Below are 15,835 nucleotides of genomic sequence, written 5' to 3' on the forward strand. Positions count from 1 at the left end.
CCCCCCGCCCTTTTTCCCCTTGTTCTCTCAACAGGGCAAAGAGGGGAAAGAAGATAAACCAACCCTTGTGGGTAAAATAAAAGCAGTTTTAATATAATCAAAATGAAGCAAAGGTCCGTGTGCAGAAGCAAAAGCAAACAGATTTATTCTCTACTTGCCATGGACAGGCGATGTGGGGCCTTCTCAGGATCAGGGCTCCCATACAGGTAGTGGTTGCCTCGGAGGACCCAGTGTGACCCCACTCCCTTCCTCCTTTCTCCCAGCTTTATACTGAGCAGACGTCATGTGGTCTGGAATATCCCTTTGGTCCATTCGGGGCAGCTGTCCTGGCTGTGTCCTCTCCCAAGATCTTGCCCACCCCGTCCCACTGGGAGGGGGGAAATGTCGGAGAGAGCCTTGGTGCTGTGTAAGCACCACTCAGCAGCAGCCACAACACCAGGGTGCTACCAACACCCTGCCAGCTCCCAGCATAAACACAGCACCGTGAGGGCTGCTATAGGGGGAAACCAATTCCAGTTCAGCCAGACCCAGTACAACCATTCAACGAATTAAGCCTGTGTTGTCTTGCAAGTTGAATCACAACTGCAGAAAGTTCTCTCTTCAGTAGAAAAACTGGTTAGCAATTGATAGATCTGGCTTAACAGCACATCCACATAGAACATGGCAGGGAGTAGCATTCTGCTTCCAATCCTTCAGAAGCATAAGCCAGAGCATCAGGATCAGGAACCCAGACTTGCAGTGCTTCGGACATGTATTAATGCTCAGATCTGGGACAGTTTAAATTAACAAAATACACAGTTTGTTAGTGCAAAAATATATTCTTCAGCCAAGAACAAAAGCTCTGGGTTTGTTGGTTGTTTTTTTTTTTTACTGTAAATTAGTATTTTGTCATAAAGTGAAGCAAGAGCAATTAAAAAAAAACCTTTAAAATGCATCTGCTACAGGTTAAATTTATTCATGTAGCAGGAATTGCAAATGTAGCAACTGACCAGTGTTCAGAAGAGTGAATTACAGAATTGTGAGATGCCTCTGTGATATATTCTTCTCCACCTTCATATAACAGTTAGAGATGACTGCCTCTGGCAGTTACAGTTGATTAAATAACAATATTTTTAGTTTATCTGCTTAAATATTATCTTCAAAATAAAGTCCTTATTAAGAAAACCTTGTTCACATACAGACATGCAAAAGGAGTGTGGCTTTTTGTTTCTAATACATGTAAATGCTTGTCTGCAAGAATAAACACAGATTTTTCTCATGTATATACATTTCAGAGCTTAGTAAGGTTTAAGCTCTTCATATATTCTGCTTTGAGTTGACTGCTGAGATTTAAAGTAATGTGGTTTGTTTTGTTTTGTTTTGTTTTGTTTTTTCTCTCTGGTTGTCTGTGTTTGCTTTGTGAAAATGACACTTTCTGTCCTGGGGATGAAGGATGACAAAAACAAAGGGAAGAGTTAGAAATCTACTGCTGCATTATATCCACAATAAACGTGGAAATTTGGTAAGACTTTGACATATGTCCGCTTGACAGCTACAGCGTGTGGCTCAGCTGGTGCGGAGCTACAGATATTTACTAAAACCAGAAGGTGGCACCAAAGACTGTCTAACATTTGTAATAGAAAGGACAGAAAACACACAGTTGAGAACCTTTGTTTTTGCTAACAGATAAAATGGGGGTGGGGGTGTCACAGCCCCTTCATTGGTTTTAGGAAGCTGGATTAGGGAGATTTCTTGGAAAACACTCCAGAAATACGATCTAGTGTATTATGACTCACTCATCCCAGATAAATTATCTTTCATGAACTGATATGAATAAATCAGCTTGTTTGGGATTAGTAAATGTATAATCCTGTACTAATACCAGTAAATGTATTTATTATTCATAAGATTTCAGTCATCTTGACAAACATAACAATGTATACTCTATCTATGCACATTATGTTTAACTGATGCTGTTCATCTTGGCTATCAGTCACCTAATCCGGGGTTTACCACTTCTCAACTGGATTTTTATCTCACTCCTCGATAGCACTGAAGGTCAAACTGCCTTCTCTGTAGTCGCAGCACCTAGTCAGCCAAACGCCGATTATGACAGGCTGCAGTAGAAGCAAACTGAATGGACTGGGTTTGTGGAAAGCAATTACGATCTTTTGCATGCTGCCGATGTTTAGAGAATTGTGAAGGAGGAGAAGCACATGGGGTGAGGAGTGCTGATGGGATATCTTGCTTACACATAACTCAGAGTGAGGACAGAAGTGAAGGCAGCCAGGTGAAAACTGGTTAACTTTGTAAAAGGCAGTGTTGTTAGCATGCTGGCAGAGGTATAATTAAGATAGTTGCATATTATGGCATGTCTACTAGAACTCATACAATGTTTAGGGCTTAAAGAACATTTTATAACAAAAAAAACCCCAACTAAAAGTAATGATCTGCATAGTAAACCAAATTATGTTAATTTTTTTTTAGAATACAGTTTGCATTTTTAATATTCATGTCTTCTATATACAGACGTTTTGTTCATATCATCTAACTACTGAAATAATATTCTTGACTAGAAAACTTTACTGCAGTTTTGGCAAATAACGTTTGATGCTTTGTTTAAAGCATTTATACTCTCAGATGAGATTATTTTCCATTAGCCAATAAAAGTACTCAAATATGTTCAGCAAAACTACTGTTTATTCTCTTCCTCTGATCTTTCTTTGAGGTACAGTAATCTATCCATTTCCTCAGCATATTGCGACCGGCCACAATGAATCCTAAATCTGCTTTTATGGAAACTTCCCTCTTATCTTCATAGCCTTATGTACACTTGTCACCTCACTGAACTCAAATATAATATAAATTAATTTTAATCTATGTCTGATGTATCACTTTAAATTGTTGTTTTCTTATTTCTTCTCCTCTACTTCTTCCTTTGACTATTGTGAACTTCAAAGCTACAGTGTTTGCTTTCTCCTTTTTTACACAAATTCAGAAGATAACCTAATTAATCTGTGATAATCCTGAACCATCATCCATCCCGTTATACCTTCTCTGAAATTCAAATCTTAAATTATGCCTTCAGATATAACCCATGTCTGCACTGTGTTCATCTGCTGCCTGATTTACTGTCTTAAATTTATGAAATTGTACTAACATCACTTCATAAAAACCGGGTGGGGTTTAAGGTTTATTATCCATACTTAAATTTTGCAATTTCCAAGTTTATTTTATTTTCCTTCTTAGGGGATCTTACTAAGCAAAGAATTTACAAATTTAATACAATTTCTAGGGTGTGTTTTTCACTCTGGTTTGTGGCTTTTGAAGATTGAGGCATACCAGAGCAAAACTTACGGACAGGAAAACTAAAGCTGGCCACCTACCTGCTCCTTTTACTAAGTTCATCCTTTTACCCTCACGTATCCTCTATACCACCATACTAATTCTTCTATCTTTTTTGATATTAGCAACATTTAGATATGTTATCATGTCCTACCCTTAGTCATTCCTTAGCCAAACTATTCAGATTTCTTCCAAGTGTTCCACCATAAAACAGCTCTCTCGTCATCACTTTTATATTGCTCTTCCAACCAATCTTCAGCTGCTCAGTATCTTTCTAGCAATGTGGTGTTCAGGAGCTGAGCCCTGTAACTCTAGGCTTTTGCGGTATTAAGTGCATAGTTACTTAGGTCAGTGTATTTTGCCTGCTCTGTCTCATGTGCGTCCATGTAAAGAGCTGAAACGCAAGGATTAGAGAGCTGCAGCCTGTCAGGGTGGAAGCAACGAGCTATCTGCATTCCATTCTTCAGCAGGCACGTGGAGAAAGCTCGTTCAGGCAAGTACCTGCTTTACCCTGCATTAGGCACCACGCTTGCATGTCAGTTGTTAAGTATATCATCAGATAATAATATGTGATAAAGCATGATTTTTGCAAGTATTTTAGAACAAGCATGAAATGATGAGGTTGTGAAATATAATATTGGCTATGAAGTAATTATCTGGAAGCCTTTCAAGAAAAACTGAAGTGGTATTGTGAATTTTTGTGTTAAAAGTCTGAGTTTGGTGATACGGTCTAAAAGGAGCATTCAGTTCAGCTCTTTTATAACAGGTCTCTTGGACTATCAGCTTCCTCCAATTGTATTGTAGTTCTCTGAAATCACTTATCAGCAAAAATGCAACCCCCTGACCTTACTGGATCTGTTTTGAGTTCTCTTTAGATTTCACAAAGTGTATCATCAGTAAAGAACAAATATTTTCATCACTTGCAGAGCTACACTAGAATATCTGCAAGAATATATCTTCCCTGCATACGTGAGGTTGTCCCTCTAAGATCAGATACCAATGTGTGGCTACCAAAGATGAATGCTGGCTCACTTATGATGACTACTGTCAAGGAGAGAAAATCAGCTGACTTACTCTGGTAGGTTGATCTTGGCTGGCTACCGGGTGCCTGCCAAGCCATTCTATCGCTCCCCCTCCATCAGCAGGATGGGGGAGAAAATACCATGAAAAACTCATGGGTCAAAATAAAGATGGGAGGATTACAGAGCAATTACTGTCACAGACAAAACAGACTCAGGGAAATTAATTTTATTTAATTTAAAATAATTCCAATTAATAAGAGTTGGAGATTGAGAAATAAGAATAAACCTAAAACACACCTTACCTCCACTCCTCCTTTCTTCCTGGGCTCAACTTCATTCCTGATTTCTCTACCTCTTCCCCCCAAGCAACACAGGGGGACAGAGAATAGGGTTTGTGGTCAGTGCATCACATATTATCTCTACTGCTTCTTCATTCTCACACTCTTACCCTGCTCCAGTGGGGAGTCCCTCCCATGTGCGGCAGTCCTTCACAAACTTCTCCAAAGTGGGACCTTCCCACAGGCTGCAGCTCCTCACAAACTGCTCCAGCGTGGGTCCCCCACAGAGTCACAAGTCCTGTCAGAAAACCTGCTCCAGCGTGGGTCTCCACATGCTGCAGCTTCCTTCAGGGCACATCCACCTGCTCCAGCGTGGGGCCCTCCCCAGGCTGCAGGTGTAGATCTGCTCCCCCGTTACCCTCCGTGGGCTGCAGGGGCACAGCTGCCTCACCATGGGCTGCCCCACGGGCTGCAGGGGAACCTGCTCCCGTGCCTGGAGCATCTCCTGCCCCTCCTTCTTCACTGACCTTGGTGTCTGAGGAGTTGTTGCTCTCACATTCTCACTCCTCTCTCCCAGCTGCTGTTGTGCAGCAGTTTTTCCCCTTTATAATTATGTTATCACAGGGGTGCTACCACCGACGCCAATGGACTCAGCCTTGACCAGCAGTGGGTTTGTCTTGGAGCTGCTTGGAACTGGATCTATTGGACATGGGGGAAGCTTCTCACAGAAGCCACCCTTGCAGCCTCCCCAGCTACCAAAACCTTGACAGGTAAACTCACTACAGTTTCTAAAAGTTTTTATCTGAAAAAAACATGGTGAATGTTAATAATGCAGTCAAGTGTGCAGGGGAAAGGAGACACACAGGGAGATACTCTGTTATTTCTCTGAACTTCATCAGCTGAAATTAACCATTCAGTCGAAAATACTCATTAACAGAGACTTATATCTCTATAGAGCCATTTACCCTATCTTGAGATAAACATCTAAGATTAATAGGATAAGTCTCTGCAGATGATCTATCTCTGTTGATCTTTGGACAATTACTTTAGTCTAAAAATTTGAACTCTAGACAGACAAATTGAAGTCGTTTGAATACCACCTGTAAATATTTGAGTCTTTTTTTTTTTTTTTTTTTTTTTTTTTTTTTTTTTAATACAGGTAGAAAATCTATTTATTTCTAACATAAAGAAAAGAAACAGAGCGAAGGTGAAGGCCCTCAAATTGATGACAATCTAGGAAGTAATCTCAACACATTATTCTTTAGAAAGGTAAAATTGCTTTCTTTGAGGTTGCTTAACCCGTTTAAGTAGATTACCTTTATCAGTATTATTGAAACAAGCAGGAGCTCCAGTTATGTATAAAAATTTGTACAGTTAGGACCTGTGCAAAGAAAATCAGAGATCAGTGCAAACAGCCAAGAGCTATCAGAAATAAGGGAAGAGAGAGGGTAATTACCAGGGCAAGTAAAAAATGAATAACAAAGAAAAGACTAAGAAATTAATGTTGCCTTCTGTGCATGACATATAATAATAAACCAGTGTATATCAGATGGCCTACATTTTGTTTTCAGTGGCTATACTTTGAAACAACCACTTTAGACAATACAGGAACCTTCTGTTTGATGGTTCACTTCTGTCCAGTGTTTGTCGATGTGGTCATTTTATCTTCAAAGTGAGGTGATGGCACCCTATTACAAGATTAACTGAGACATCAAGAGCCATGGACAGAGGAGAAAAGTTGAAACATGGATCACACAGCACATTAATTACTAGGGGTGAAAGGATGCGATAGGGTCTGAAGTGCAAATAATTGATTATAACAAAGCTGTTGACATACATGCACTTGTTTTGTTCCCAGGCCTTGAAATTCCACTCCTTCAAATTTGAGCATCCTGTGGGAAAAGAACCTTTTTTTTTTTTTGGTAACAATGGGACTTTTTCAACCATTTCAGGGATGCTGGGATGAACCTTCTTGGCATCTGTGAAGTGTGCTAGTATTTTTCTGGGTTTTAGATAAATGTTGGAGTCTAATTCTGTCTAATGAGCCATGATGAATAACTAATACCATCTGGCAGTTTTAGGACAGTTATGTCAGCAGCTTGGTCTGATGAGATGTACAAAATAGTCCCTTATTTTTAGAAAGTCTTTTTAAATAAAGCCCAAACCCTACAGTAACATCAAGTTAAGCTTTGCACTGTGTTGACAAATTCATTGGAATTGGTGTGACTATGCCCACTGATAATTTTTCTGAGCGCTTTAACCCTGCAACAAATATTACAGTTTGCATTTTGTCTTTCATGAAAGCGTGTTTGAGGAGATATCCATTTGCTAGACACCTGTGTCCCTGTTACCTTTGAGCGAACACGGAGAATGTTACTTCTGAAGGGTAAGGAATTTATAAAGGATTATAGCAAAGGTACTTTTCTCTTTACAACACTGACAGTCTTAGGAAAGATGCCTTTAAACCGGCCTTTACAGTTGTTACAATGATTTAAATTGGTGTTGATATTTTTTCCTGGTACTCCACCATGACAAGCATTCTTTTGGTGAAATGATGTCATTCATTTATCACCTTAGTGACTGCATGCTTTGGCTATTGAACATTGAATAATTCCTGTAAGTACACATAAGAGGAAATTGCAGATACTTTCACGCTCTGAGATTGCTTCTATGGAGTTGAAGTAAGGTCAAAATATACATATGTCCAATGGGACCTTTTTCTCTGGCCAAAAGAAGGAAGGCACCTCATTTCACATGGGCTCCAGAGATTAATTTTTTTTTGAAACACTGTCAATGTTTTCAAGCTGAGTAAGCAAACAACCACTACACATTCCTAAGTGATTGTAAAAGATTTTATAATCATATCAGAGCCCATATCAGTGTACTATTTTTTCCATTATATACAAGATTACAGAAACTGTTTCTTTGAGAACTAGGGCATCCTTCTGCCTGCTGTTTTGCTGATTAAGGATACCAATTAAACCCAGACACCAGAGTGAAAAGAGTAGGCATATTTTACTGGTGGTAACCAATGTAACAGTGTAATACAGAAAACATGCAGTAAGGAAAAGCAGAATAGTGCACTTAAAGTAGCAAACAGGAAAAAACAGGGTAATGCATCGAATCATTACTACACAAGAGAAAGAATAGTAATTAAGAAAGATCCATCACCACTTGCACACGTTCCCATCACCCAGCCCCGCAGTGGCTGGGCAGCTCCGGTTACAGCGAGGGTTTGGGGAGCCTGTCCCGGCAAGGGGGAAATCCTACGCGGTGCGTCCACCCACAGGTGAGGCTGCCTAAGTCGCTGTGAGCTGATCCAGCCTTATATACCAGAGTTCGACAGGCCAGAATAGCTGGCATGGTTGCTTTGAGCGGAACATTTCTGGTTTCATTCTCCTCTTGGATTCTACCCAAAGCCTGGCCAGGGCTCAGAGGGGGAGACCAAGGGAGTTTCTAACAAGGCCAGATACTTGGGTTCTCAGCCTTGAATAAGGCTAAACTAGGGAAGTTGGATACATTCTCTCCTCACTACTCATTATATTCTGTATAAGCTGCATCTTTCACTGGTGAGTTTACATACTAAGTTAGCAGCTTCAGCTCAGGGCCTGTTGTTCAGGCTTCAGCACTTTGTTTAGCACTTTTTACATCAGCATAAGTGGGTTGTTATAACTTAGTACAGTATCTACTAGCACAATGGTTATCAGTTATAGAATATACAGGATTCATCATAGGTCAACTCTGGCTTGGGCTGGTTGTCCAAGCCTTAGCACTTCACCTGATCACACACCAAGGTGTTTTGGGAGTTGGAACAAACATGGCAAACCTTGGTGGTGTCTTTATCTGTGGGTGCATTGAGAGGAGAATGTGCAGCTGTACATGATCACAGTCCTGGTCCCTTGACTGTCCAGACCAGAGACCTGGACAAAACATACCAACATCTGCCCAGTGAGCCTGTTTCGTTAGGATTTCTTTTGGGTTTTGCGTTTACACATAGACCTGTATCTGGATGCTATTCAGATGCAACAGAGATACATGGTCAAATAAATCAATGAAAAAAAACCCTTAAATAATTTATACAGTTAAGACCAGTATCTAAAAAATAATTGCTTCTGCAATATTTTGTGGTTTTATTTTTACAAAACTGAGAAAATCATAAAATGCCAAGAATTAAACTTCGTTTCTCCTAGAAAGTTGATGAGATATAAAAATATATAAATTATTATAATATTAAATTCCAGAAATTATGATTAAAGTGTAAATTAAACAACTTTTGACTGGAAAATAAAATGAATTATATGAAGTTATGAACTGGTGCACAGGTAGAGTAAATGCATCTTACATCTCACAATAATTATTTTAATTTCTTTTCAGCAGCTTCCTTCTACAGACACCCCAGCAAATGCTAGCTGATGCTGTGTTGTACAGGCGTTATTTGTACTGCTCTAGCATAAAAAGCTTGGGCTACAAAGATCAGCTGTCACCCATCTTTGTAGTGGCTTTTCCATAGCACAATGGACTTCGCACTGGGACATACAAGAGTATGCTTTTTCCTATCTATGCATGGCACAAGTGGAGTGCAATACAGACAGACTGGGCATATGCTTTCTTAGAGGACTGAACATTCGTTACCTGATGAAAGACACCATTTGAATTTGAGTCCATTACCTTATTCTGTTGCTCTGCTAGAATTAAAAACTGCAGGGTAGCCACATTTCTTCTTGGAAACCCCCAAGAACTCATGGCAACAGAAGTGTAAGTCTTTTCATACTTGTTATGAAACATTTAACAAAATGCCTTGTTTTAAAACCTGTATTAAGAACCAAGGCAGTGGGAATCAGAGAAAGAAACAGTCAGAAACTCTGAAGTGAAGCAGAGAAATAACAGATTTGTTTGTTAAGAAATTTCCTTATTTCAAGTATCATGTTCAGTGTTTAAAAGCGTCACCATTTGGAGGAACTTAATTTCATGTGCTCAGAATGTTTTTGCATCATCTAAATAAATTCTACTTTGACTGTAAACAATGTAGGTAGACAAGCAACTATTGTGATCACCTAGTGCATTAGTACACTTGGAGCCTCAAAGAAACTGAGCTTTATAGATAAGGCATAGCACAAGTATGATGGACTTCAGAAATACTGATAACATTTCTGCTTGCAGAAATGTGTTAGCAGAAATGGTGCTAACTTTATGGGAGGAATGTTTTTTTTGTTGTGCCACTGGAGTAGATCAACAAGGAAATTCTGTACAATTCTGTTCTCCTTCCCAATGTGTGGTAACTCTGTTAGCTCAGATATGGTCTTGGTTTGAGAGAATATTTCTATTGTATATGCATATTCATCTCTGTGTTAGCTTCCACTATTACAGGGTAGTAGTAGCCACTGACTGACACCAGTAGGCTTGGATGATGGCAAAACCTTTCATGTCACATGAAATGCCATGTTCTGACATGCATGCCAGTTCTGACATACGTACCACCAGTTTGCCTTACCTTTGCTCTCTCTGATCTAAAAACTGTAATAGGTTTAAATTTGTTAGAACAGGATAGATCAGAATAAGGAAAGCTGAATTTGTTGATGAATGAAGGTATGGCTTGTGTATCAATCAGGAATATTATATATACATTGATACAGATTGCTTCCTTCTTCTGTGATGTTTTCCGACTATGTAATGCTAGTCAATTATTTTACTGTTTCAGAATCTTACAATTCAAAATCCAAGTTTAAAAAAAAAAAAAAAAAAAGCTAGATTTTGCAGTTGGAGATAAAACCTTGACGTTGTGAGAAAAGAATACCCTAAAGGCCTCATAAACAGTGAGCAGATCACACAAATGTAAAATGTTTTAATAAAAAGCTGTTGAGTAATAAATGTATTTTTCAGCTGAGGACTTCCTCAAAATGTTTTTGAGTCAAGGGTTGCCAGTACTGGATACGGTTGCTCTTGGGCTGTTAACTGATGGCACAGCTGCTACAAAATGGTTGAGACCAGAATCTAATTTGGTGTTGCAAAAGTGCCTGGATTGGCATGACTTCCACTATCATCAAAATTTCAAATTTGTCTCTCTGTATCGCATGCACTTGTAATTTAGGCAACCTAAGGCATTGTTTTGCACTGGTTTCTAGAAGTCCCATGTATGTAGGAGGCTGGGCCCTGAGTTTTATTCTGTGCTACAAAACATAGAATAGGGAACAGACCTTGGATAGTATCAGTACGTGGCATATGGCGGGGAAACCAAACCTTTTTTTTACCTTAGAGCATGGACACTCTCAGTCTAGTCTAGAACGGAAAATTTCTCCACCCCTTGAGCCATGAGTACCCTGGGAGAGAAAGGTGCCAAGTCCACGCTCTCCAGTATACAGGTCACCTTCTCCAAACAACAGCCTGGCTCTCTAGTGTTCAAGCCAGCAGACCCAAGGCAGGGCACTCCCATCCCATCAAGCACTAAGGGCCTCTGAATTCTTGTAGGAGTCTGTTTGCACACACTGGTCATGCTTCTACACCCTGGCAAAATGGCTCCCTTTTGGATAAAGAAACAATTAACATTTTGCACTGCTTTTGTGGCTTTCCCATTCTCTTCAGAGGACAGAGTAGGTGAGCAAAAGGCTGTCATGGAAGGAAGCAAATGAGTTTGATAAGCAAGCCTAGGTGAATAGGAGGAAAAGAGAAGGAAGAGTAAAGGTTGAGTATCTAAACAATACAGGCACAGGAATTTTCTAATTGTCAGATTGTTTGAGAGAAAGCAGTGCTCAAACCCTGACTATGGATGTTTGCCATACAAAATGAATGTTTGCTCTCTGTTCGTATATCAACAGTAAGGCTTTAAGGCAAGGTCTTAAGGCAACCTATAATTGCCTTAAACCAACATGTTTTCCGTGAATTTCTAGAAATCCATATTTTTCTGTTTCCGTCTCCATTTCTGTATTCTACTGTTACTGCATGGGGGAGATGGGAAGAGGATGGGAGGCAGGACCTGTGTGACTAATGGACTCAGGTACTGAAAGCATACTTTCAAAAGATTTTCAAAGTCTAAAGAACTGATATGTAAACTATGCTACGTTTGATTCGGGGGAATGCAGCAATGAAAGCATGACAACCAGAGGTGGGTTTGCAGCACATGCAGACATTCTTCAGCTTGCTTTCATTCAGCTCTTATGCTAAATTAATGAAAATCTAGAATCACACAGATTTCAGCTTGGATTAATTACATGAGAAAAGGTCCAGGATACTGAGTTGGATTTGTACAATTATGCCACTGTCCAGGTTAGCCTGAGGTAAAGCTTTCATGGTTACAGAACAATCTGACTGTCTGTAGTACAGTGGAATTCATGGTTCTCTAGGAGTTTTTACGTTTTAAGTAAGACTATTAAATTTAGCTTGTTCAAGTGCTACTAGTAATAGTGACTAGCAGGTACATAAGACACGTAATTAGCACTTTATATATACAGCTCCTGACTGCTGCACCCACAAGTATGGTCCCATATGCCATCTCATATCCCACAGCTCAGTGCGCAACCTATGCAGTTGGGAGCTTCTTTTTTTTCAAATAATAAATATTTAACACAGTTCAGGGAGCTCTGTTCAAAATACATCCCGATAAATGGCGATCTGTGAAGCAGAAAAGCCATTTTTTAAAATTCACTGTTTACATGAAGTGTTTGAAAATAGACCTAATTCAGAGTGTTTACAACCTTCCTCACCTCTGCCTGTGTGAAGTCATAAGCAAACATAAAATTGTGACAAAAGCAGAACTTTGGTGGACAAAGGAAAAATTACGTGAATGGATTTTTGGAGCCAGGGAGATTTTTATTGCTTTATCTCTGTGGAAAATTAATATTACTTAAATGCCCTTTTTTTCTGAAACATTTTATTTTCTGAAACACTTTTAGAAACATTTTATGAAAAAAAAGCTTGTAAAAAACGGGCAACAAAGAAATGAATGAGACAGCCTGATGCAACACATGTCTCTCATTTATTGTCTCCACTTTAAGCACACTCTTTTGTTGCAGAAGAATTTTTTCATGAGAATTTTACCTGCAAACACTGCTCAGATACATGAATGATGTGATTAAAACTACTGATAGGTTTTATTTTTGACTTGGCTGAGATTCTGTGGAATGCAGGAATTTTACTGAATAAGGCTAATTGTTACATTTAGGTGCCAACTCTCTGTAATGAATGCAAAGCCTTTCAATGGCAAACTGTAACTGAGATGTCAGATGATAATAAAAACATTAAAGTATATTGAAAACCATCGAGGAAAAGTCTCTCCTTTCTCACTTGACATGTTCTGAAATGCGGCTGTGGAAGTCATTCAGGTCTGAGCATTCATGCACGCACACTGAGCTCAAGATTTACAATTAATTGTCATTTCCACCTCCCCCACAGCCTGGGTCATCCGTTGTGTTTGTGCAGTTCAAAATTAGTTCATAGCCTCGATATTGCTTGCTGCCCCTAGGCTGCAGCTGCATCTGTGTGGCAGATGACTTAGCATCCATTTCTGTCATGGTGGGTATGGAGAAGGGAGAAGGAGCGTCAGTGTTGTGCTAGAGACAGCAGCTCTGATACATTGCTTGTATCCCGTGTTCAGAGGACCGCATCAGGTAAGAGTCATCTGCTCTTCAAAATTCACACCCAGCCCACAGTCCCTAATGACTACCACAAATGCAGAATGAAGATGATTGAAAGGCCTTAATGAGAGATCTGTGCCTCACTCTGGTCGAATCTTGTTTCACAGCAACTCTAAATGACCTATTTTATCTTCATTTGCGGCAGCCTGTCGTTATCTCTAGTCAGATGAGGAAATACGCCTGAAGTGCCCTGTATTTTCTGACCCACAACCGTGCTGTCCTACTCATCAGAAAGAAGAAACATGCTCTGGCAGTGGAAACTGATAAAGGAATTGAAGCACATTAATACCATCCGTACAATGTTAAAGACAACACAATTGTGGCAAGCATTTTAAATCAGTTTAGACACATAAAATCCACATTTATTTTAGCCCTTAGCAATTTTAAGGAGTTTACATTGACTTCAAATCATAAATGTTTTCAGTAAAAACAGATCTTTAATTTCCTGTGATAGTAGAGTTTTTCTTAGAAAGCAAACCATGGAACAGAGACGGGTGTGATTTTCAAAGAAGCCACAAAGCAACTTTATTTCCACTCTGAGCTGAGGAAAGTGTTCAGAGTTATGCTGTACAGAATCAGAGTCAAATGCCTGTAGATGAGCCTGAAGCTAATGTATTTGTACTCATACACTTGAATTTGACCTTCAGACTATGCACAGAAATATCAGTAAAAAATGCCCCTATAAATAAACCCCTAGCCCCCTAGCTTTGTGGAAGATTGGAAACATGGTAATTACAGACCACACAGCATGTCTTCATTCCCATTGAAAAGACAGATTTATTAACAAAGTGATCATGTTTCAATAAAGACAGAAAGAAATCCATTTTTTGTTTTATGTCCTTGGGTTTTATGGCCAAAGGTCCTATGGAGCAGCAATTTTTCATCCAGAAAAATAAAGCTGATGCAAGATAATTTGCTCTTCAAACAGACATTTTCCTTCAGTCCTCTTGTAGAAACTTATCTGAGTTGCTGAGGTGACAAACACTTCAGTTTGCCATAGGTCACACATACAAATGGAATTTCATCCACAGTTGTTTGAAGTTAATAGGATTTCTTCTCCACTGGGTGCCTGTTCAGGTCATGTTATAGAATACATTGAATCTCCATGAGGGAAATTTATTTCAGGCTAGGGGAACTGGACTGGCCTTATTATTTCTCATTCAGAGAATTGAGGGCACCATCCTGTGACCAGGCAAGCGTCCCTCACTCCCAAGCATGTAGTGACAGCACAACTTAATAATTTATAAATTCCACTAGAATGAATCAGAGTAACTTCACTCAAGTCAAAAAATGCACATGAAGAGATGGAGACTTTCTGTATTTCTCTTCATTTGCTTTGATTAGTGCAATACAAGTGTCTGAGATAGGATTCATGTAATATGACTTTGGCCTTCTACAAGTTAAAACTGCTGTGGTGGTAATGAGGTCACAGAATAGGATACGTAAATGCCTGCAGGAGGTTAATGTGTCCATGGTCCCCTTACAGGTACTGGAGACCTAGTTGTTATCATCAGTGCAACCAAGAGAGTGATTCAGCTGAGCAGTCACTGCTTCAGGATGAATTTGTGTGTTCCCAAGGCTTCAGTGACTGGATTGACTGGATTGTCCTTGGTCATGATGGGAGCTTAGCCTCCGGTACATGTGAGCGATGATATATAGACACCAAAATACAGGCGTTTTGGCCTATGAGCTGGTCCCATTCATAGTCTTAGCTAGTCTTGTTCACTTTAGTAAACAAAGTTAGAGAAGTTCCTCTTGAGGTTAACTAATTTTTTCTTAAAACCAAAGGGTTTAAAACCAAAACAAGACAGAAGTACCACTACTGGTTATAAAGGCAACATAGGCATGGCTTAGCCTAGTCAAGTGATTTTTTAAAAGCTACAGTTAGGTGAATTGAATCCTAACCCCAAATTTTTGTGGAAGTTTTGAAAACTGGATGTGTGGGAGCACATAGAACTAAGGAAACTGTGTCCTAACAACAACAGCCCAATAACTCCACAGGGCTGCTCTGTTACCTGCATAATATCCACGGCCAGCTGTCGTCTGCTCACATGAAGCCAAGTTTACTATGGCTCTGTCCCCTACTGTCTGTGGAGCCACAGGGCAATACAGAATGCTCTGGCATAAGTCAGGCTGGTATGCAGGACAGCTGCCGCATTGCCCCACCCCAGAGCCTAGTAAGGCACTTCTAATATTTTCTCACTTTGAAGGAACCTGGTGTCCATTGCCTCCCACTCATACCTTGCCAGTCGTCTTCTTCCCTTCCACGCTGCTTTTAGCAGCAGCTGTGATTAGTGTTGTGCGGTCAGCCAAAGAGAGCACACACAAGCAGGGATCACTGGGGCAAAGCTGGCAGCCCTTGGCATCCAGAAGCCCAGTTACTGGCGCACATTGTTTGTTATTGATTTATTAATTTATTTTCTCTCTGAGTCTGTGGTGTTTATCTGGAATCTTGATCGTGTAAAACAGAAAAAAAAAAAAAATCCATGTACTATAATAGTGAAGCTTTCTTCTGCCGCATGCTATAAAATAATGCATCTGATTCACAACATTGCTATGCTGTGCTATTTCTGGCACTTTAGGC

General features: G+C 39.8%; 1 protein-coding gene across 1 annotated transcript in view; it reads left to right on the forward strand.

Annotated features, from left to right (window-relative positions):
* Positions 1 to 4,340: 4,340 nt before the first annotated feature.
* FREM2 (FRAS1 related extracellular matrix protein 2) overlaps positions 4,341 to 15,835 on the forward strand; it is a 190,645-nt gene continuing 179,150 nt past the window's right edge. Inside the window, exons 1-2 of the mRNA XM_026863362.1 lie at positions 4,341 to 4,402; positions 5,249 to 5,394. Of these exons, the coding sequence (XP_026719163.1) occupies positions 4,341 to 4,402; positions 5,249 to 5,394 (208 nt within the window). The remainder of the gene's footprint in view (positions 4,403 to 5,248; positions 5,395 to 15,835) is intronic.

This window comes from Athene cunicularia, assembly GCF_003259725.1.
Source record: "Athene cunicularia isolate RWA chromosome 1 unlocalized genomic scaffold, athCun1 chr1_part1, whole genome shotgun sequence".
In the NCBI taxonomy this organism is placed as follows: Eukaryota; Metazoa; Chordata; class Aves; order Strigiformes; family Strigidae; genus Athene; species Athene cunicularia.